Raw genomic sequence first — 20,947 nt, 5'->3', positions numbered from 1 at the left:
CTGGAAGGCAGACAAACAGAATGGCTCCCGCCACAGTTCTGTACTGTTTCTTAATATTACAAATGTCACTAGTGGTGACTCTCACAATACGTCTTTGCCTGACATCACTGGAGTTTTCTGAGACCCGCTTTCTTCTTCCCTTTGCTTTTTCTCCTGTCTGCCTTCTCTGGTTAAAGAAACTTTTATCCATTAAAGGAAGTTCCTGCCCTGTCCTCCCTCTGGAATGCCAACAAACAATGTGTTGTATCTCACCCAGTTTCCAACATCCATTTCTCTGAAAACTTAGTACATGGAGGTCACTGGATTGGGTGGCTGGCTTCTTGGCCTCCATTAGACCCTTCAAGCCACACAATCATGTCATTCTTCACTCTCTTCAAACAACAGAGACACCATCTTTCACTCCTGTGAACAGAGACAAGCTTGACACTTCTGAGCCCACCCAACCTGTAGGGCTGGACCATCCTCTGAGGTCACCCTTCACCTTTGCCCTCTCCCCAGGTCAGCCTGGTGGCACCTGGATCCAACTCAGCTCTGGCTTTTAGCATCTTCATGACACCTGTTAACTGTGAGATTATTGTCGCTTGCTCCCTAAGACATATCAGCACCTGGTAGCCATATTTGTGAAGGTTGGCCAGAAGCAGTTGCTGAACTCCTGTGAACCTCAGAGTTTTCCTCTGTAAAATGAGTCTGTGCCCCACAGCTTATCATAAAGGGTCAATTGATACTGACATACATATATGTGTGTATATAAATATATTATAAAATATATAAAATGGCATGTTCTTTTTCAGGTATAAAGCATATATATTTATTTCTGTAAATATACAGTTTATGAAATTTATATTAAAGTTATATATTATATAATTATATATATATATTGTTTTTCAAGTGCCACAGACTACATACATGTTAGGTTCCCGTGAAATTGAAATTTTCCTGTCATCTAGTAACATTGAAGCCATTGTAGTCTAATGCAAGCCTTTATTCCTGTTTGTGGAGGCTGGCCAGTCCTACAAAAGGCTAGCAGGTATAATTATACACAGAACACAGTACTTGATAACAATAAATGACTATGTTATGGTTTGTGTATTTACTACACTATAATTTTTAATCATTAGTGTGAACTCCTATTTGTAGAATTTGTTATAAACTTTATCCCCTGTTACCCCAGCCCGGCTTCATACACTTGCATTTACATCTCCTAAGGACATCGAGGGATTACCCACACCATTTGGTTTGTGAGTACTCAATACTGGCCTATCAGTAGATGTCTCAGAATCTGCCTCCATCATTAGGTGTTTATAACTACATATCTCCGGTTGGATAGAGAGGATATCTACTTAGATGACATAAAACATGGACATGAGTCATATGAACCAGGAAGCATGGTATTTGTGGAGCCCAGGTAAATACTTTGGTTCGCCTTCTCCCATAGGGGAGCGAGCATCTTTCTTCCTGACCCCATCCACCAATACAACTCCAGAGAAGCAAGAAGAATGAGGGAGAGTAGTGGGGTGTGGTCTTCAAATTCCTGGAGCAGGGATGAGGTGGCTGGGTATGCTGAAGTGAGCAGGGGGCCCTGGGCTTCCACTCCAGCTGGTTCACAGAGAAAGCCAACATGGAGAGCATGAGTCCTGCATGGACCCGGGCCACTCCCTGGGTTAGAAAAGGAACAAACCACAACTAGACAGAGATTCCTATTTGACTCTTCAGAAGCCCCCTCAGTTTCCCTGTGCCCTCAAAAGAAAAGGAACAGGAGATTATTACTTGATGCCAGCAAGGAACACAGCAGAGGGTCCCCAAGGCCACCCAGGCCATCCCCACATCAGCAGCCCACTCTTCACACACTCAGCACTGTCTTGAGAGAGGAGGGCAGAAGGGCACTTACCTCTCTGCCATGCTGGAACTACAGTTTCAGTTATTGAAATTGGACAGAATTATAAACCAGATTGGAGTACATTTAGCTTCCCACTTCCCTGGCCAGGGCTCTTAAAGATCAAAGTGGCTTGAGATATCAGACATGTCCTCATGACCGATCCAGGGACTAGCAGGGTTGACTGGGGAGGCAACTGGAAATGCACTTAGGTAACAACCTTAATGTCTCCCCCAACCAGCAACTCCTTCTCTGCTCAAGATGGAAAATTCTTTGGCCTCCCTGTATCCAGGACAAACAGTATTCCCTGCCTCCTGAAATCATGGTGGTGGGGAAAAAAGTGTCTGCCAGAGTCTTGGGGTCTCTTTACCTTCCCTGAAGGTACAATATGGGGACAAAGATATGCTCCTGTGAGCCCCTCACTGGGGCTCTGCTCTAAGTGGGTCACCCTGTCACCACCCACCTGCTGAGTCGGCTTCAGAATGCCTCCCCCCCCACACACACACACACATCCTGTCAGCCTGCAAAACGTCCTTAGTTAACGGACTTTGCACATCTGAACATCTCTTGCATGCCACAAATCCTGCTGAAGTACATTTTGAAAGGGGGAACTCCAAGTTCCCCCCAACAAGTTTTTGCAAAATAAAGATGAGGAAAACTCATTCTAGGCTCAGCCCTTCGTCCCCCAGCAGTTCCCTCCCTCATGGACGCCACCCCCTCACTGTTAGACAGCACAAAGATGGAAGAGAACTCTTCTGTACTTGGCTCTTTATGCACTTTGAACAGGTAGATTACAAATTTAATGCCCACTTGCAGATGAGTAAAGCTGAGGCCCTGGCCAGCCAAGCTGACTCTACCTACGGTCAGACACTCAGTGTCCAGCGTGGATGGATGAGCTTGCTGCCTCTCCCATACCCTGTAGGGCCAGAAGCTGACAGCAGCATCATTATCACCATTTAAATAGATGCCTACACCCCTGCACAAAGGACTGGCCCCTCCTCTCCACCTCCCACAAACAGCTTCTCAGCCTCCCCTCAACTCCACTTTCCATTCGCTTCCAGAACACGCCCTCTCCTCGCCTCATTAACACTGAGCTCACCCTGCCACCTACCTCATATAATGGCATCTACTTACCTGGCAGGGACATGAGTCACTACCTCTTAGAGCTATTTGGAAGATAAGAATGAGGTAAGATGTGGACAACATCTAGCTCATGCCTGACATATGGAAAGCCCTCAATAAGCCTCCCCATTACTCCCTATTATCGCCCAGCAATGAACCCCAACACGGGGCGTCCCAAAAAAGAAATACCGAATCAGCGGACATTTGTGTTGTGTCCATTGCCTAGAAGTAAATGAAGCTGACAATGACGGTAGTAAGATGCTGTGGTCTCCCTGAGTCACCAAAGTTTGATGGAAGCACAGCTGTAGACTGACCCCCGCCCACCCGCGCCGGACTGACCCCCGCCCACCCGTGCCCGGACTGGCCCCTGCCCACCCGTGCCCGGACTGACCCCCATCCACCCGTGCCCGGACTGACCCCCATCCACCCGTGCCCGGACTGACCCCCGCCCACCCGTGCCGGACTGACCCCCGCCCGCCCGTGCCCGGACTGACCCCCCGCCCACCCGTGCCGGACTGGCCCCTGCCCACCCGTGCTCGGACTGACACACCACCCACCCATGCCCGGACTGACCCCCATCCACCCATGTCCGGACTGACCCACACACACCCGTGCCTGAACTGACCTCCATCCACCTGTACCTGGACTGACCCCCACACACCTGTACCTGGACTGACCCCCACACACCTGTGCCTGGACTAACCCCCCCACCCACCCTGGCCTGACCCCACTCAGGCTCCTCCTCCTAACAAACACTGCCACCATGGGTATCACCATTCTCAGCCTGGGAGCCATAACGCTTACTTCTCCCTCACCTTCTCCACATCCAGCTGTTTCCCAAATGCTTTTGATTTTTGTCCCAAACGCCTCTAAAATCCCCTCCCCCCAATCATCTCATCTCATATTGCAACCCCAAGGGACCCTTTTCTCTAAATAATCAGAATCTAGGAGCTATAATTAGGAAATAACGAAAATTAGCGAGACACAAAAATGAAGCACGATCCTAATTAGTCTTATCAATAAAAACCAGGAGTCAGACATTGGGGTAATAACCTGAAAGATCAGAGAAGCAGAGCAGCAGCCACTAGAGACTTCTTACCTCTACCAATCCCCAGACCAAATGGGGGCTGAGATCCTGTCTCCACCCACCTTATATTCCTGTCTCCACCTTCCGATTGTGCTGGGATTAAAGGCGTGAGCCTCCCAAGTGCTGAGATCAAAGATGTGAACCACCACCACTGGCCTTTATGGTTAACTAGTGGCTAGCTCTGCCCTCTAATCTCCAGTCAAGCCTTATTTGTCAGAACACAAACAGAATATCACACAACACAAGAATACACTCAAACACCTACTTCCACTTGACACGAGTACCAACCAAGCCAGCACACCTGCAAATACAAGGCCAACGGGTATCAAAGTGACTGGTATGGTCTGAACGTCTGAGCCTCCTTCAAAATTCACACGGAACTTACTCCCCATTGGAGCTTATTCCCAGGAAACCGAATCTTTGGGGGTCAGCCCTCACAAATGGGATTAGCTACCTAAGAGGTGACAGGGCTGCCACCTTTGTTCCCTTCTGTCTGTAGTCATGCAAGGGCATGGTGTGCACCCCTTCCAAGAGGACACAGCAACAAAATGCCGCCTTGGAGGCAGAGATGCCAAACCTACGGCGTTTTGATCTGGACTTGCCGGCCACGTGCATTTCTGTGATTTGCGGATTCCCCCCGTCTGTGGTGGTTAGTGACCGTAGCACACATAGATTAAGACAGTGGCACTGAATGACTTGCCACATTGTCAGTGTGGGGTGAAGCTGATGAAGTGGCTGTGCCATTAGCCACAGAGCTGAGCTCCAGCTGAGGATGGGAAACCTCAGCAGCTGCAGGCAGGACAGGTGCCTGGGAGGGGAGTAGATCGAGTGCTAAGGGGTGAGGGGAGACCTTGGAAGAACGCATAGAGTCTTGAGTGCTTTCAAGATCTCTCTTTGACAGTCCAAATGAGATACCGAGGGTGTAGCGCCCTTGTCTCACGTGGCAATGATTTCCTAAGTATGGTGAGCTATGAGAAAATGTTTCAGAATCTCTTGTTATCACTTATCAAAATGATGTGCTAATCACATCTTTTTAAAGAAACCATTTGCTATGAAGTGAGAGCTTCTGGGTTACTCTACAGTTCTGTCCATGCCTGTGGTTATCTGAGGACAGCAAGGGTTTCTCATGGTGCAGATGTGTCCTGCCTAGGGTTCCCATTCTCCGCACTCCACATCTGGCCACACACTCTTCTGCTTAAAATCCTTGTGGTTCCCCATTATCCTTAGGAATAATGTCCAGAATTCTTCAAATTCTCCACAGAGCATTGGGGCCCAGCAGGATCTGGCCAGTGTGCAGCCTCTGCAGGCCTTACTCCATTTGCCCTACCCTACCTCATCCTTGAAGATCCCCCTAACCACGTGCTCTTCTAGATGAAAGGGCTTTGTTCAGATTTCTGCTGCCAGGAACCCACTCCCCACACCTACCCAGGCCAGAAGAGGAGAGACAAGGCCTGTCTCATTACCTGTTTCCTAGCATGAGAAAGAAACTTACTACCCCTTCAAATGAATGCAAGAGCCATGACTGTTCTTCCTGACTCTGACAGGTATGTCAGGTAAACCACGTGCTCCTTCCCCCTTCCGAGCATCTCACACCAACCTGGACCCAACACCATCAACCAACCCCTGCAGCTGCAAGTGAAGGGTCTGGCGGGGCTTTCTGGAGTCCCATCCTGACCCCATGGCCACATTACAGCAAGACATCACTGATCTAGAAGTGAGACGGGAGTCAATCCTGTGTTTTGTACATGTCCAGACATCCTCAAGGGCCCAGCACCAGGTTCTCCATGGGAGATGATGTCCTGTGGTCACCCTGGGAGGACAGCTACTTTCAAAACTCTGCCTTGAGTCCTCCTGGTGCTTTCTCCTGAGTGGTGGCAGCATACTCCTGTATAGCAACTATAATTTTTATATCCTCAAAATAACTCTTTCCAGATGTACTACATACAATAATAACACACACTAAATAATCCACTTCTGCTGCCCCACAGGCCGCCTCTCGCCTCCACTCCTGGTTCCCATGGTGACTCAGGAAAGGCTCCTCAGACCTGACAGCAGATCCACAGTAGTGTGGGGAAGCTCAGCATGGAGGACAGCCATAACACATAACGGCATTTGCCCAAGGACAGTTCTGAGTCTGGGGGATGGGGCTGTCTCTGCTTCCAGGAGCTGTAGAGTATCCCAAATGCAATGTCGTTGCAAAAAAGGAAAAAAACAGAAAAGGGTAGCAGGCCATGTGTGAATACAAGGCTTTATCTTCTAACTTACCAGTGGGGAGGAAGAGAGAGAGAGAGACAGAGAGACAGAGAGACAGAGACAGAGACAGAGAGAAAGAGAGACAGAGAGAGAGACAGAGACAGAGAGACAGAGAGAGAGAGACAGAGAGAGAGAGAGACAGAGAGAGAGACAGAGAGAGACAGAGAGAGAGAGAGAGACAGAGACAGAGAGACAGAGACAGAGACAGAGAGACAGAGACAGAGAGAAAGAGAGACAGAGAGACAGAGACAGAGAGAGAGAGACAGAGAGAGAGACAGAGACAGAGAGAGAGACAGAGACAGAGAGACAGAGAGAGAGAGACAGAGAGAGACAGAGAGACAGAGAGAGAGACAGAGAGACAGAGACAGAGAGAGAGAGACAGAGAGAAAGAGAGACAGAGAGAAAGAGAGACAGAGAGACAGAGACAGAGAGACAGAGAGAGACAGAGACAGAGAATACTTCGTAGCCAAGAGAACTTCCTGGGATTACTTCAGAGTACTTTGGAGTCGCATAGGAAGCCCTGTAGACCAATCCTCATCTAATTTGAGCTACTGTTGAAGAAATTAGACTCTCTGGCATGAAACTGTTCAGGGAGTTCCTATGCCGCCTCCCCCCCGCCCTTAAATCAGACCTTTAATGCTATTGAGAGAGAAAGAATTTCTTAGTAGATTATAAAAATGAAACTGATTCACTAGGGCAGGGGCATTATTAGGCAAATACATTTGGGGTTTATGTAAATACATCACAAAGTGCCTAGTTTGCTTACTGTGTTTAATTATAATGTCCTTTGGAATAAAAAATACAGCAAAATGTCATAAGACAGGTGTAACAGGGAAATATTGAATGTTAAGAGAAAAATGGGAATAGATGGGTGCTAAGACTCAGTGAGTAGCAGCAGCCACAGTTGAAGCCAGGGACAGCTTTGTTTAAGGCCCCCTCCAAAGCTGGCTGGGAAGTGGGTGGTGCTGGGAAGTCAGCGGGCAGCTGTAAAGCTTCCAAGGGTGGCATGTGGGTTCTTAGAGGATATCACGTGTGGAACACAGGGTAGCAGGGGGTCTCCCTGGAAAGTAAGGATGGCTTTCTGACTGCAAACAACTCGGGTCAAAGTGCAAGAGAGTGTTACAGATCAAAAACAAGGCTTTTTCAGGCTGGGTAAATATCCTGAGTACAGTTCGTAAGAGGACAAGGAGAGAGGGAAAAGCTGGACCCTGAACAGGGAGGAAGGGGCCCCTGCAGAGGAAGCATGGTCACCCCAAAGCCACTCAAGACTTCCCCTACAAACTCATTTCACAAGCGCTCACTGAGCAGACACTCTGGACCGAGTATGACTCCTGGCCCTAAGAATATATGTCAAAAAAAAAAAAAAAAAAAACTTTGACATCATGCATGGTCCATTCTAGTGAGAAAAACAAGCAACAAATAATATGCCTGGTGTTGACAAATGTCCTAAAGAAGGTGAAGCCGGGTGGTGACAGGGAGACAACTGGAGTCGGGGACGGGGGTAATGCACAGAGGACAAAGAGAAGGTCCAGCTCCCACTCCTTTGGGTAACTTCAGCTCAGACTGGGACAGGGTTTCACCTTTGCACAATCTCTCCTGTTTGCCGCAGTCCCCACTTCTCCCTCCAGTTACCTACTCCTGGCCTACTCAGGCAGCGCCCGTGGGTCCTGGAGTCACGGCCGTTGAAGTCACAGCCCCCGGAGCTGGTCCTTCTTTAGACTCCCCCTCACGCCCAACTTTAGCTCCCAGGACCCAGGGAAGAAGGAGACACTGGTGAGAAGAGGTTAGACAAGCAAATGAGACGAGAGACAGAGTGTGGGTCTTTCCGCATCCAGTGTGACGGGTGACTATGGAGGTCCTGGCCTGGGAAGTGCCGGAGAAACCGCTCTCGAGACAGAGACAAGGGCACAGAAGAATGCTAAGACTGGCCTGGGGGTGAGCAACTCCTGGATGTCTATCTTACTGAGGGGAAGCCTCTGCCTGGAGGTGCAGCTGTTGCAGGGTCAGGGACCCCGGCTGGGGTGGTGATGCAGACAGTTCCTAGGTCGTACATCCTGGGAACAAATGCCTAGGCCCGCAGCAATCCTGTAGGGCCTCTTGAAGCATTTGGGAGAGGAGAAACTAGGATGAAGAGCAGGGATGGTTTCCCTCAAAAAGCTAATATTTGAAGGGAGATAGATGTGGCCCTCCACATCGCCCCAAGGCAACAGGAACCTTACTGTGACTTTACAAACTAAATGTGAGACTAGAAGGAGGTTGTGGGAAGCATAGTCTGCCTCTTGACAGGGAGGCCCTGACCAGCTTCTGGGAACTGATAAGGGATAGCACAGCTGAAGATGACCAGGAACTTCAGAGATGGCAGTCAAGAGGTGGCAGGAAGGGACCAGGCAAGAGAAAGCATCCAAAAGAGTCTGATGCCTTGCACAGCTCGTGGACCAGCGTCTGCTTCTGTGTGTCAGATTGGCTGCCTCGTGGAAGAAGGTACAACTGTGTCATCTCCTGTGAAAGGTGGCTGAGCTCACTGCAGCAGGACCAGGCTCTTGTGGATCCTGCTTCCGGTCCTTGTGTAGTGGGAGTTGGCTTCTCAGGGACTGCAGTGTACATCTCTGAACTACAACCTCAGGTGTAGTTGCTGGAGTTTCCAGTAAAGTCCCGGAGCTCCCTGAATGTGAAGGACCTGAGCACAGCCTAGGGCCTCACCCTTGCTGCCCTGCCCCCAGCCTGCATCCACCTTTTCCTGTTCAACGGCATCCCCGGAGCCTGCACACACAGGTCTCCCCAATTTCTGAGGACTGGGACATTGAATTTCCAGTATTCAGTGCTCCATCAGCTTCTCTGTCTTCAGGTAGCCCAGAGCCTCCTGGAACTATGTCCTCTAACCAGGCACGTGACTTGGCCTGGTGTCTGAGGTGGGGAGTTCCTGAAGCACCAGGCAGAGCACAGAAGCCCAACCATCATGGTTTGTCAGTGATGAAAATTTCCTCTCTGGGTCTCCAAGTGACCCCCTCAAAATGCAAGCCACAAGTGGGAAGCAGCAGCTAAGCTGCCCATGGGGCACGAACAGTGGGATCTGAGGAATATAAAACAGCGCAGATGGATTTCAGAGGGAGCCCCTGCATAGGTATCTACCACACTCTGGGACATGGCTGATACATCCCCACTCAGTCTGCTCAGCCAAGACAGAGCCTAGAGAGAAGCCTGTTGTTCCCTGGGCCCACACATCACCTCCCCCTGGGGGGAAGAGAATGTCTCCCTGGAGATCCGGAGGCTCACCTGAACCTTTTACAGTTGAGAACTACTCTATATGTGCACATAAATAAAGAACACACACACAAAAAAGCCCTCCTGACAAATTTTCACCAGGAGAAGTGGGCTGGTGTAATGTAGCATTGTAAGTGGCCTTCGCCTTGCCTGTGACATGATCCCAACGGCAGTTCAGTGAAGCCAGAAGCTTGATCTCAGAATAATGTTTCTAAATGCATAGAATAAAAAGCCCAATTCTATTGAAAAATGATCAAAACAAAGAAATTACAATGTTTGTGCTTCCGTCATGTCTTAAAGACTGGTGCATAAGAAATGAAATGAGAAAGGGACAAAATACCGGGCAGAAGTGACGCTTTATATCGTTGTGACAACTGTTCTACCCTACGAAAATGGTAAGGGACTGGGGCTGTCAGCCCTGCTTTCCAGCACCTTCATCCCACCGGAGGAAATAGGTAAGTGAGGGCAAATGGACTAAGCGCGTAACATGGAATTCTTCCACGCTCTTGAATAATGGCCAATACGAATATCCTGTCACACTCACATCAAACGTTAACGCTTGTCCCCAGCACTTTTGTCCGAAATAGAAAGGTGAGGGGTCACAGTGGGACAGAATGGGAGACTGAGAGCAGAAGGAGACAGCAGCAAAAGAAAGAAAAGACCCCGTCAGCATCAAACTTGCCAACGTCCCACGTCACACGGAACTGGCCGCTGCGGTTTTTCCTGCCTCCCGGGGCTCTGACCCTCTGCTCTCCAGAATCAACTAGCCGGTTTGGTCCTTTGCGTTAGCAGAAGCTCCCCAGTTGCTCATTAAAAGGAAGCATCCAGACCTAGTGAATTGATCTACTTCGCCCCAGTCCGGGAAGGACGTTTCAGATCAGAAGATGTCTTAAGGTTGCTGACACTGCTCACAATTACTGCCGAGTGCTTATGCCCATCTCTGCTCCAGGAGTCCAGGCCCTGCTCCACAGGGGAGTGCTGGCTCACAGAAGAAAATCAATGCCGGGTCTGCATCCAAGAGGGTGATGAGTTTAGGTCATCGCTATCGGGCTTCCGTTTATCTTTAGAGGACATGGAACGTTTCACTCCTTCCCTTTTTGAAACATGAATACCAAATATAAAACTCTATTCGATAAATGCAACAAGGATGAATAAGACATCAGTTCCAGGGAGCGGAAGGAAAAACCCAGGTCAACAGAGAAAGGGGTGAAGGGAAGTTGGCACACAGGCACAAACAAGCACATCAGGTTCACGACTGTGAGAAATACAAGAGAGAACCAATGTATCAGTGGTGGAGTGTTTGTGTGCTGTGCGGGGGGCCTGGGTGTCTTCCCTAACACAAAAGAAAAGACAAGGAGGAAAGAGGGGAAGGGAGGACGGAAGGAAGGAAGGAAGGAAGGAAGGAAGGAAGGAAGGAAGGAAGGAAGGAAGGAAGGAGGGAGGGAAGGAGGGAAGGAAGGAAGAGGGGAGAGAGAGGTAGGCACGGAGGGAGAGGAAGGGAGAGAGGGAGAAAGAGAGGGAGGCAGTAAGCAGAAGGAAAGAAAATCATCCAATAGATTAAATTTTTGAATAAACATTGTAATATGTTGTTCAAAAAGCCCACTGGCTTCTCTCTACATTTTGGAAGTCTCTGGTTCCATATTTGTTAAGGGGGGGCGGGGGAAGCCCTTCTTCTGAAAGCTGCTTTCAGAATTTCATTTTCCAGGGACCAAGGCCTCTGCCTTTGTGAGTGCATTTTGGGCCCATAAGCAACTAAAGCCCCTTGAGTCCATTGTCTTTCCACAATCATGGGAACCATGGACAGTACATGTTAATATTTTCCTCCCCTTGTATGAGCACAGACACGGACTGGATGGATCAGAGGAAGGAAGAGTCAGCCTTTGCCACTGAGCTTACTAGAGACCAGCCATCTCAGAGAATCCTGACAGGGGGTACAGTAGGCCAGCCATCTCAGAGAATCCTAACAGGGGGTACAGTAGGCCAGCCATCTCAGAGAATCCTAACAGGGGGTACAGTAGGCCAGCCATCTCAGAGAATCCTAACAGGGGGTACAGTAGGCTAGCCATCTCTGAGAATCCTAATAAGGGGTACAGTAGCAGTGAGTGGAAGCATTTTTGTGTGCCTTTCTCCACAGCTATTATCAAGGATCCATTTATGAACTATTTCTAGAACATTCTTTCATTGTTGAGGATCAAGCCCTAAGACACCTTTATATTTAATGGCCCTACCCAGCTATGTCAGAAAGTTGGGGACAGACAATCAGATAGCCTTTGACAAGACTTTGAAAATTAGGAGGCATAGACAACTTCAGGATAAAATTTTGTTCTTCGCCTGATCCAATCTGATTGTTGACAATACTGGAAAGCCAGGAAGAAAAGCACATAAAGACTCCAGTTTTGGTTATGACAGTTTTCAAGTACTTTAATAATGACACAGTGACAGAGGGTTTAGGTCAACAGATCAAAGTGCCACAAACACTCCCTGAATGCTGCTCTACACCGTGTCCTATGGAGCACATAGTCATGATGCCCAGGGATATCATTAACCGTTTCTATTCATGGTGATGACTACTTCTGGGGAGATAGGACCCAAGTGTCGGTTCCCCAGCCACATTTACCTGGCTCGTTTAATTATAACTGTGAAAATGGTGATCAGGACACTCATTCGCCGACCACGAAGACCCAGGTCTGCAGACTTGAGCTGAAAGAGTCTTGGCTGATGGCAGATCCAGAGAGAGAATGGGAACCCCCAGGAAATATGCAGATGAGCATGACAGGGTGATAGATTGGAGGGAGGAAAGAAGCCAGGCCCCTAGGCTCAGAGGACAGACATGGCTTGGTAGTGGCAAAGCCCAAACTGGACCAGACCCCTGTCCCTCCCCCAGACTCATAGGTTTATATGTTATACTGTCCTTTTTTTATACCATCTGCCAAGAGCCACTCCCCACTTCTTTTGGAAAGTCCCCCTTGGGGCTTTTAGAGTGCTCACAAGCCTAACAGTGAGCCAGGCTCCAGATTGGGTTGGCCATAAGGGCCCTTACCCTTCTGTCTGCAGCAACTGGCCCAACATGTGGGTGACAATCCAAACCACCACATCAGAGGCCTCCTATGACATCTATAAAACCGAAGCTACTGGAGAGAAAGTGATGCCAGTAGTGGTCAGATTTCCCACCATACACAGCATCTCTTCTGTGGAAGAGAGGACAGCCAGCTCATCCAGACAAGCACAGACAGAAGATGGTAGGGAGGTTTGCCAGGAACATTTAGATCCATGGATACCAGCTCCACCAATGGCAACCCAGCAGTCTCCGATCCATGAGCCAGGATATTCCCCATTTTCCCTTAGGATAGTTGAGCAGGACATCTAAAGCCAGGCACCAAAGAGTTCTGATACACAAATGTGACTTGCTGTGTGAAAGCCACTAAGCTCAGCACCACAGAAGACATCCAGATGCTCTGGGACATGCACTAGTCAAAACTCAAGGACAGAGGAGGAGACGCCATAATGGGACACTACAAGACTAGGCTAGGGACAAAGGAATATTTAGGTACAACAGTGGGCTACTGTGATGGCACAAATGGGTGCTCTCATGGAACCATGGAGCACTGTGATGGGATGGTGGAGCACTGTGATGGGATGGTGGAACACTGTGATGGGAGGGTGGAGCACTGTGATGGGAGGGCGGAGCACTGTGATGGGAGGGTGGAGCATTGTGATGGGATGGTGGAGCACTGTGTGGGAGGGTAGAGCACTGTGATGAGATAATGAAGCACTGTGATGGGATGGTGGAGCACTGTGATGGGATTGTGGAACACTGTGGGAAAAGAATGGAGCACTGTGATGGAATATTATACAAGGAAGGTATAGTGGTGTGACAGAATTTTAAAACACTGTGATAGTTCATGAGGAACATTGTACTTTGAGAACAGAGCACTGTTTGGGAACAATGGAGCACTGCTGATGTGAGACAGTGGAACCGTGGTGGACAGTAGAGCACCGTGATGGGACATGGAGCACTCTGATGGACAGTGGAGTATCATAGAAGGAGAGTACAGCTCTGTGACGGGACGGTAAAACATTGTGATTCGACAGGAGAACACTGAGATGACACTGTGGACTGTTGTGTCAGAGAGTGGGGCACTGGGGCAATGCTTTGACGTGCAACGGAATTTTCTGATAGTACAGTGGAGCACTGTGATTGGAGCGGATGGTGAAGCATTATGATGGGACCCAGGGCACTATGATGGGACAGTGGAGCACTCTGATGGGACAGAGCATTGTGATAAGACAGGTGCACATTGTGATAAAATAATAGAGCACTGTGATGAGACAGTGGAGTGTTGTGATGAATCAGAAGAGCAAAGCATTGTGAGGGGACAGTGGAGCACCACGATAATAGTGACTCACTGTGAAGGGATAAGAGAGCACTGTGACTTGACAGTGGAAAATTAGGATTGGCCAGCTGGACATTGTATATGACAGGAAAGCATTGTGCTGGGACACTGGAGCACTGCAGCAGAACAATGGAGCATTGTGATGGAGAGTAGAGCACTGAGGTGGGATAATGGAGCACTGTGATAAGAAAGGAAAGGATTATAGTGGAACAGTGGAGCATGGTGATGGGACAGTGGAACACTGTGATGGGATGGTGGAGCACTGTGATGGGACAGTGGATAATTGTGATGGAACTGTGGAGCACTGTGATGGGACGGTGGAGCACTGTGATGGGACGGTGGAGTACTGTGATGGAACTGTGGAGCACTGTGATGAGATGGTGGAACACTGTGATGGGACGGTGGAGTACTGTGATGGAACTGTGGAGCACTCTGATGGGATGGTGGAACACAGTGATGAGATGGTGGAGCACTGTGATGGGGCAGTGTAGCACTGTGATGAGATGGTAGAACACTGTGATAGGATGGTGGAGCACTGTGATGGGATGGTGGAGCACTGTGATGAGAAGGTGGAGCACTGTGATGGGATGATGGAGCACTGTGATGGGATGGTGGAACATTCTGATGGCACTCTGATTGGGTTGATGGAACAATGTGACAGGATGGTGGGGCACTGTGAAGAGAATAGTAAGGCACTAGAGAGGCTCAGAACACTGTAATGGGGGTCAGTGGAGGACTGTGTTACAACGCTCAAGTATTGCTTTGAGATACTACAACTTCATTATGTTTTGATTTTTAAATGTGTTTACTGAAAATTATCATAAGAACTCTATCAAAAAGATATCACTTTCAGCTGGGTGCTTTGATACACACCTATAATCCCAACACTCAGAGGAGTCTGGGGCAGAAGGATCATGAGTACATGTTCCACCTGACTTGCAGAGTGAGCCTGAGGCTTGTCTGTACAACTTAGTGATATCCTATCTGAAAATGAATTTTAAAAGGAGGGAGGGCTGGGGCATAGCTCAGTGATACCACTCCTGCCTGGCATGCCCAAAGCCCTGGGTTCAACCCCCAGTACAAGAACAAATAAATGCCTTCTTTTATCATATAAGTCAAATCTTTTACATTTTTAATTAAAGAAAAAATAATAAAGACACCCCAGTGCCAACAGTGAGCTACTCTGGAATGCCAACAAAACATTAGGCAGACATTACTCTCTGCCAGTCAAATCAACAAGTACTGTGGCAAGCTCCCTGGGCCCTCAGGAAGGTGAGCTATATCCAGTGAGGAATCTTCCCTCATAGTTCACACTGACCCTGGCTCAGACCTCACAGGCCATGAGAATGACTGTCACTCCGCCACTGGTTGCTGCCTCAGCTTTGAAGCACCTGCTTTTCTACTTACTAAATACCATCTTGATAAACAGAGACCCAGGCCCTTTCTCAGGCACCTGTCCCGTCTGTGCAGGTGCTCCACAGCCCCCTTTTCTAGCTCTGGTCATTAAACTCGCCACCACGGTGGCAGCTCCACTTGTTTTGATGTGAGCAGGAATCAGAGAACCAGTTGGGTTCATTCCCTGCTCTTCCAGCCTGGGTCTCCATCCACCACATCCGTTCTCCATGGTAACGCTCCAGCCCCTTCTGGAAACCCTCGGACCTCCTTGCTTAACAGTAATCAAAGGACAATCCCACCAAGTCAATCAATGAAAAGGCACTCATTAACCGCCTTTCCCAAAGTTAAAAGGTCTCTAACAAGGAGCCATTAAAGGCAGACATTCAAAGTTGTGTTTCCCTGGGCTGTGGGCTAAATTAGGCTGACTGTTTAGCTTGAAGGAAAAGGGCAGAGTGTCCTCACCCAGAGCATACGAAAGGTCAGCACATTCACCCCTCTGGGAGCCGCACACCAGAGCTGGAGAGACGCAGGGCGTGAGTGTCTGGGAGTGGGGCACTCGAGTGTGGCACCCCAGTTGTGCTGCCTGAGTTCGAACTAAGCTATTTGTGGGACCCATTAAAGGACAGAACAGTGGAAGCATTTAAAATCAAATGCCCTGCAGTTGTCCAAGTCGTGATGGTTTCCCACAGGCTGAGGAGAAAGAGGTTTTCCTGGCTGCTACGAGGAGAGTAGAGAGGAAAGGTAGAAACAAGAAACAAAAGGTCAAGGGGCTGGCGTGAACGGGGGCTGTTGCTTATTTTCATGAAGTGGCGTCCCCCCCTCCCTCCCTTCTGTCCTCCCTTTCTTCTTCTTCTTCTTCTCCTTCTCCTTCTCCTTCTCCTCCTTCTTCTTCTTCTTTTTTTTGCTTTCATCTCTAGTTTGTGTTTTGTAGCTGCCCACTAACTAGGTGGCAAGGCACTACAGAAGCCTAGCATTTCAAATGAGGATCCGATTGGGCCATAAAACCTATTAAATTTTGCCCAACTCCCTGTAGAAACTTCCATCAGAGAGACTCTGAGGTTAGGAGAGCTGGAGGTCAACAGAGCTAACCTTTTACAAAGGAGAGCCTATGTTTCTTCCTATTTTACAAGATATATACATTTTAAATATTTTGAAATATTTGTATAATGGAACTGTGGAGCCATGCCCTGTGAAGAGTGATATGTGTTTGTTTGTGTTCTGGATGGGATTAAACCTAGGGCTTCCTACATGCTAAGCAAGCACCCTACCACTGAGCCCCAGCCCCAGCCCCAGCCCCAGCCCCAGCCCCAGTCCCAGCCCTGAGAATGTTCTCTCAGAGTAAGAAGAAGTAGTCACACAAGCTCCCGGTCACGCTATTCCTAACGAGCCAATCTTTATTTTTCTTTTAAAGAAACAGGATTAACAGTTGTTCCTAGTTTGTGTTTAAACAGTTAAGAACTGTTCAAAACTTGAAACATATTCAGGTAAATTTTGCTCCCTAACAATATTCTGTTTTAAAATTAAAAAAAAGAAAAAAAAGTTCTTTTAGGGATGTTCCTCAGTGGATAGAGAGCTGCCTAATACACCAGGTCATGGATTCAATCCCTACCATCACCTATAATGGGGTGGTGGGCATGGCACACAGGCTACCCAGACATTCCAGAGATGGAGGGTAGTGGGTGACTTCATGCTCAACCTCTGCCTTAGCCAGTCTGAGGCCCACTCAGGATAAACTTCACCCTCATCAAAGATAAATTCCTAGGGCTGGGGATTGAACCAGGGCCTCTTGTATTGTAGCGTGACCTCTGCGGTGGAGCTACACCCCAGAGAGCCTGGAACATGCAAAACAAAGATAAAATTATTTCCCCAAACGAACTGCTGCTGGCTTAAAAGGAACATGAGACTTGAGGAAATGGTGGGTCGGTTTCGTTTTGCTGGTTTGTTTTGTGGGGGCAGTTGTTTGTGTGTTCCTTGTTCATCTGTTTGGAGGACTGAACCCAGGACCTCACCCTGGCTTGGTACCCTTTCCTGCGTGAGTCCTCACCCGCCTAAAAGGAACTTCTTGATTCCAGGATCCCAGGCCTGGGAAAGAATGCTTGGCTGGAGAGATAAGATCGTGTTTTCTTATTAAAGATGGAGGCATCTCCTGTGCTGTCATCACACAGACAGGGGCATTCCACAGGAATCTCTGCCTGCTTAAGGACAGCTATGGAAAACGTCCCAGGTTTTCTACTACAGCTCTGCACTCCCGGCTCTTCACTCTGTTGTGAAAGGAGTTCGATGAGCTGCCAGAAATCCGCTGGCTGAGGAAAGCCAGAAGGTAGCTGCAGCATGAGAGCCACCATGAAGCAAGCAGCCGCAGAAACAGAAGCCCCGTGTGCGTCGTTTGATTGGTCGTGCCTAACAGCTTAATCTGATGTTGCTCATTGCTCACACTCACCCTCAATAAATAGGACTCAACCCAGTGACTCACCTAGATCCCCTTGGCAGATGTCTGTGCGCGTGGCTCCGTCAACAATAAACTGAGGGTTGGGACACAATTCCTGAAAGCAGTTTAGGAGACACACACAAGTCAGTGGACACTGTTTCACGGTGGAGGCAGCGTAAGCAAAAACCCACAGTGCAGAATTCAGACCTGGGAGAGGTCTAGCGCCTTGTCTACTGCTCTATATGCATGCTTCTCCTCCTCTGGCAGGTCTTTGAGACCAGAGAAGGGAGGACATCAGAGTCACAGAGCTACCGGTAAGCTGGAGCCCGGAGCCCAGAGCCCTTGTAATGACCAGGATTTTGATTACTTTGCACACTGGGTGTATGGGTGTGTAGCTATGTGGGTGTGAAAAGGCTTCAGGGTGTGGTGTGGTAGGAGAAAGGCAAAGGCTGAGATGCTAATACAATGAGATATAACCCTGCCCATTAGGACAACACCCCTCTTTACACAGAGGGCCACTTAGAGGGCTGTTTGGCAAAAGGCAATGCATGCTGTGGGCATTCCTTAAACATGTGACTAAGCAGCAGGATCTTGTAGCTGATCTGATCCTGAAGGTGTCAAAGGAGGAAGTCAGAGATCAAGGACGAGGTGTCAGGGAAGTACCCTTTCCAGACAGGAGAACTCAGATCTGATAAGGTCATATGCCCGCCTATATCTGCCATTTGCCAGCTTCCACTTGGCATCTGCTCACACGTGACGTCACCCTAGACTAGAAGGAGGGACTAGGTGGCATGCGTTCAATCTTTTTCTTTTGTTTACCCTGAAAGAACTACTGGGCCCCACTCTGGGTCTTGTGATATCACAGCAGGCAGGGGAGATGGGAGGATGGTAAAGTGAAGGAAGAAAAAGAGAAAAAGCTGGCCTCCAAGTGTTTTTGGTTTACACAGGAAAATTGAGCTGACACTATTAGGAAACAGAGTAAGAAAAAAAAAGTGCATATTAAAAGTCTAGGAGGAGTTCTGGCTGACCAGCTAGTGCCGTGAGAAGTTCCACTGTTTGGGGGTCTGTGGTGACGCAGACAGCGTGGTAGGAACGTGTTGTAGAAGAGGCCTGATCGCTTCTTGCCAGCTAAGAAGAAAGGAGAGAGAGAGAGAAGAGCTCAGGGTCCTAACCCCTCCTTCAGAGGACCGCTCTCTGTGATTGTTCCCTCTGCTAGTTAACTGTCAACTGTCCCAGCACCCCAGACCCCAGTAGTGCTAAGGGCAGGGCATTCTGAGAAAGACAAGATGCAATCTCTAGCCTCTCTCTCTCTCTCTCTCTCTCTCTCTCTCTCTCTCTCTCTCTCTCTCTCTCTCTGTCTGTCTGTCTCTGTCTCGTGTATGAGTGTCATGTACCTTTTACATCTTTTATAAAACAGAGTTTTTAAGTTTCATTAAAAGCACCATGACTCATTCAGCCAGTCCTCCGGGGGGAGGAGGGGCTTTGATTTTTGTTCCGTTTTGTTTTAATCTTTTGCAGTCTCTGGTGGCAAGTGGAAATGGTGGGCCAGAGGGATGGCTCTTTGGGTAAAAGCATCTACCACCAAGCATGACAACCTGAGTTCAATTCCTGAGGACCCGTATAGGGGAAAGAGAGAACCAACTCCTTCAGTCTTCACACCTGATGAGACACTTGTACACACACACATACATACATACATACATACACACACACACACACACACACACACACACACACCATATATACACACCACCCACACACACTATACATACATGCCACAAACACACACCACATACAAACACACACACATATATACACCACACACACATACACATCACATACACACACACACACATGCACGTGTGCACACACACACACTATATTAAATATAAAAGCTGTAGCTACAATCTGCTCTCAGGTGTAAAAGAGCACCAATCCTCTAGTCCATTATTTCCTGACAACTAAAAGGTGGAGGAATTTGAAAAACTAATTAAAAAATAACAGATTGGAAAATCTTTTAATTTAAATTGTGCCTTAAAAAGAAGGAGATAACTTCAAGATAGAAGGGAAGGAAGTGTTGACTAGGGGTTTGAAAGACTCTCCTTAAACAATTTTTTCAAATCTAACCATCCCTGCCTTCTATGATTCTGCTAAATGGGCATAGTGGCAAACTGCCCCCTAAGCTTGTATCTCCACACCAGAGAACCTTGCAGCGGGGTCACAGCTGGTCAAAGTGCAAGACTACACACCACTGGAGTGCTCAGCTACAAATGTGACAGCTACATCACTCTTCCCTCCCTCAAGACTCAGGGGCCATCTGAGAAGAGGGGTCAGAACAATTGTGTGAGCCAGTGGCTGGGGAGGACCAGAGCAAAGCAGTGTCTTCTGAACATGGCAGGACCACAGCACTCACGAACTTGTGACATTGGAGCAGGGTGGGAAGGTGGGAGGTAGGGTCTGGAAAAAGTTAGAGGGAGGAGTGGGGGTAAATATGATCAAAATCCACTGTAAGCATATATGAAATTCTCAAAGAATTAATAAAAGTAGTTTTTTAGTTCATTCATCCATCACTCCCATGAAATCTACCTTCTTCGCAGCTCCATCAAACAGAGTCGACTACATCACCAGTAACCCCAGAACGAGCATTTTCTACCCCATCTTACTAGCTGCTCCTTAACATCTGCTACCATTGGCTCGCTCTCCCTCTAAAAGCCTTCCTCTGTGGTGTGTGTCATCACTAGCTCTTGAGTGTCACATCTCTCAATACGCCATCTTGGTTTCCTCTGTGGACTCCTGTTTTCTTACTCTAGGAATCCAGGAACCCTTGGACTCGGTCCTCAGCCTCAATTCCGGCCCCATGTCATTGTCGTTTGTAGCCTTCTGAACAAAGTATTGGGGAAATCATACAAACTCACTCCTTCAACTACTAACTACAGACGATGCTGGTGCTTTCAAGGTGACCCCTGCCCTTTCTGCTCAATTCCCTGTCACACTATCCGTGTGACAGAAGCAAAGGGCACATCATATCCAATAAGTCTGCCAAGCTCTGCTACAGTCTTAGGTTTGGGTGAGAAGAGAGAATGCTGGCAAAGGCCGCAGTTGAAAACGCTGCCTGTTGGTAAGGAGGTAGAATG

General features: G+C 48.4%; 1 protein-coding gene across 2 annotated transcripts in view; it reads right to left on the bottom strand.

Annotated features, from left to right (window-relative positions):
* LOC128110092 (calpain-8) overlaps positions 1 to 20,947 on the bottom strand; it is a 76,097-nt gene that overhangs the window by 51,792 nt on the left and 3,358 nt on the right. For both annotated transcript variants that reach the window (XM_052737864.1, XM_052737865.1), the window contains exon 2: positions 17,859 to 17,928. In XM_052737864.1, coding sequence (XP_052593824.1) covers positions 17,859 to 17,928 — 70 coding nt within the window. The remainder of the gene's footprint in view (positions 1 to 17,858; positions 17,929 to 20,947) is intronic.

The sequence above is a fragment of the Peromyscus californicus genome, unplaced genomic scaffold, assembly GCF_007827085.1.
Source record: "Peromyscus californicus insignis strain IS unplaced genomic scaffold, ASM782708v3 Scaffold_14__1_contigs__length_90479793_seg_2, whole genome shotgun sequence".
Lineage (NCBI taxonomy): Eukaryota > Metazoa > Chordata > Mammalia > Rodentia > Cricetidae > Peromyscus > Peromyscus californicus.
The sequence above is the reverse complement of the archived record's forward strand: the minus strand, read 5'-3'. Positions and strand labels throughout refer to the sequence as shown.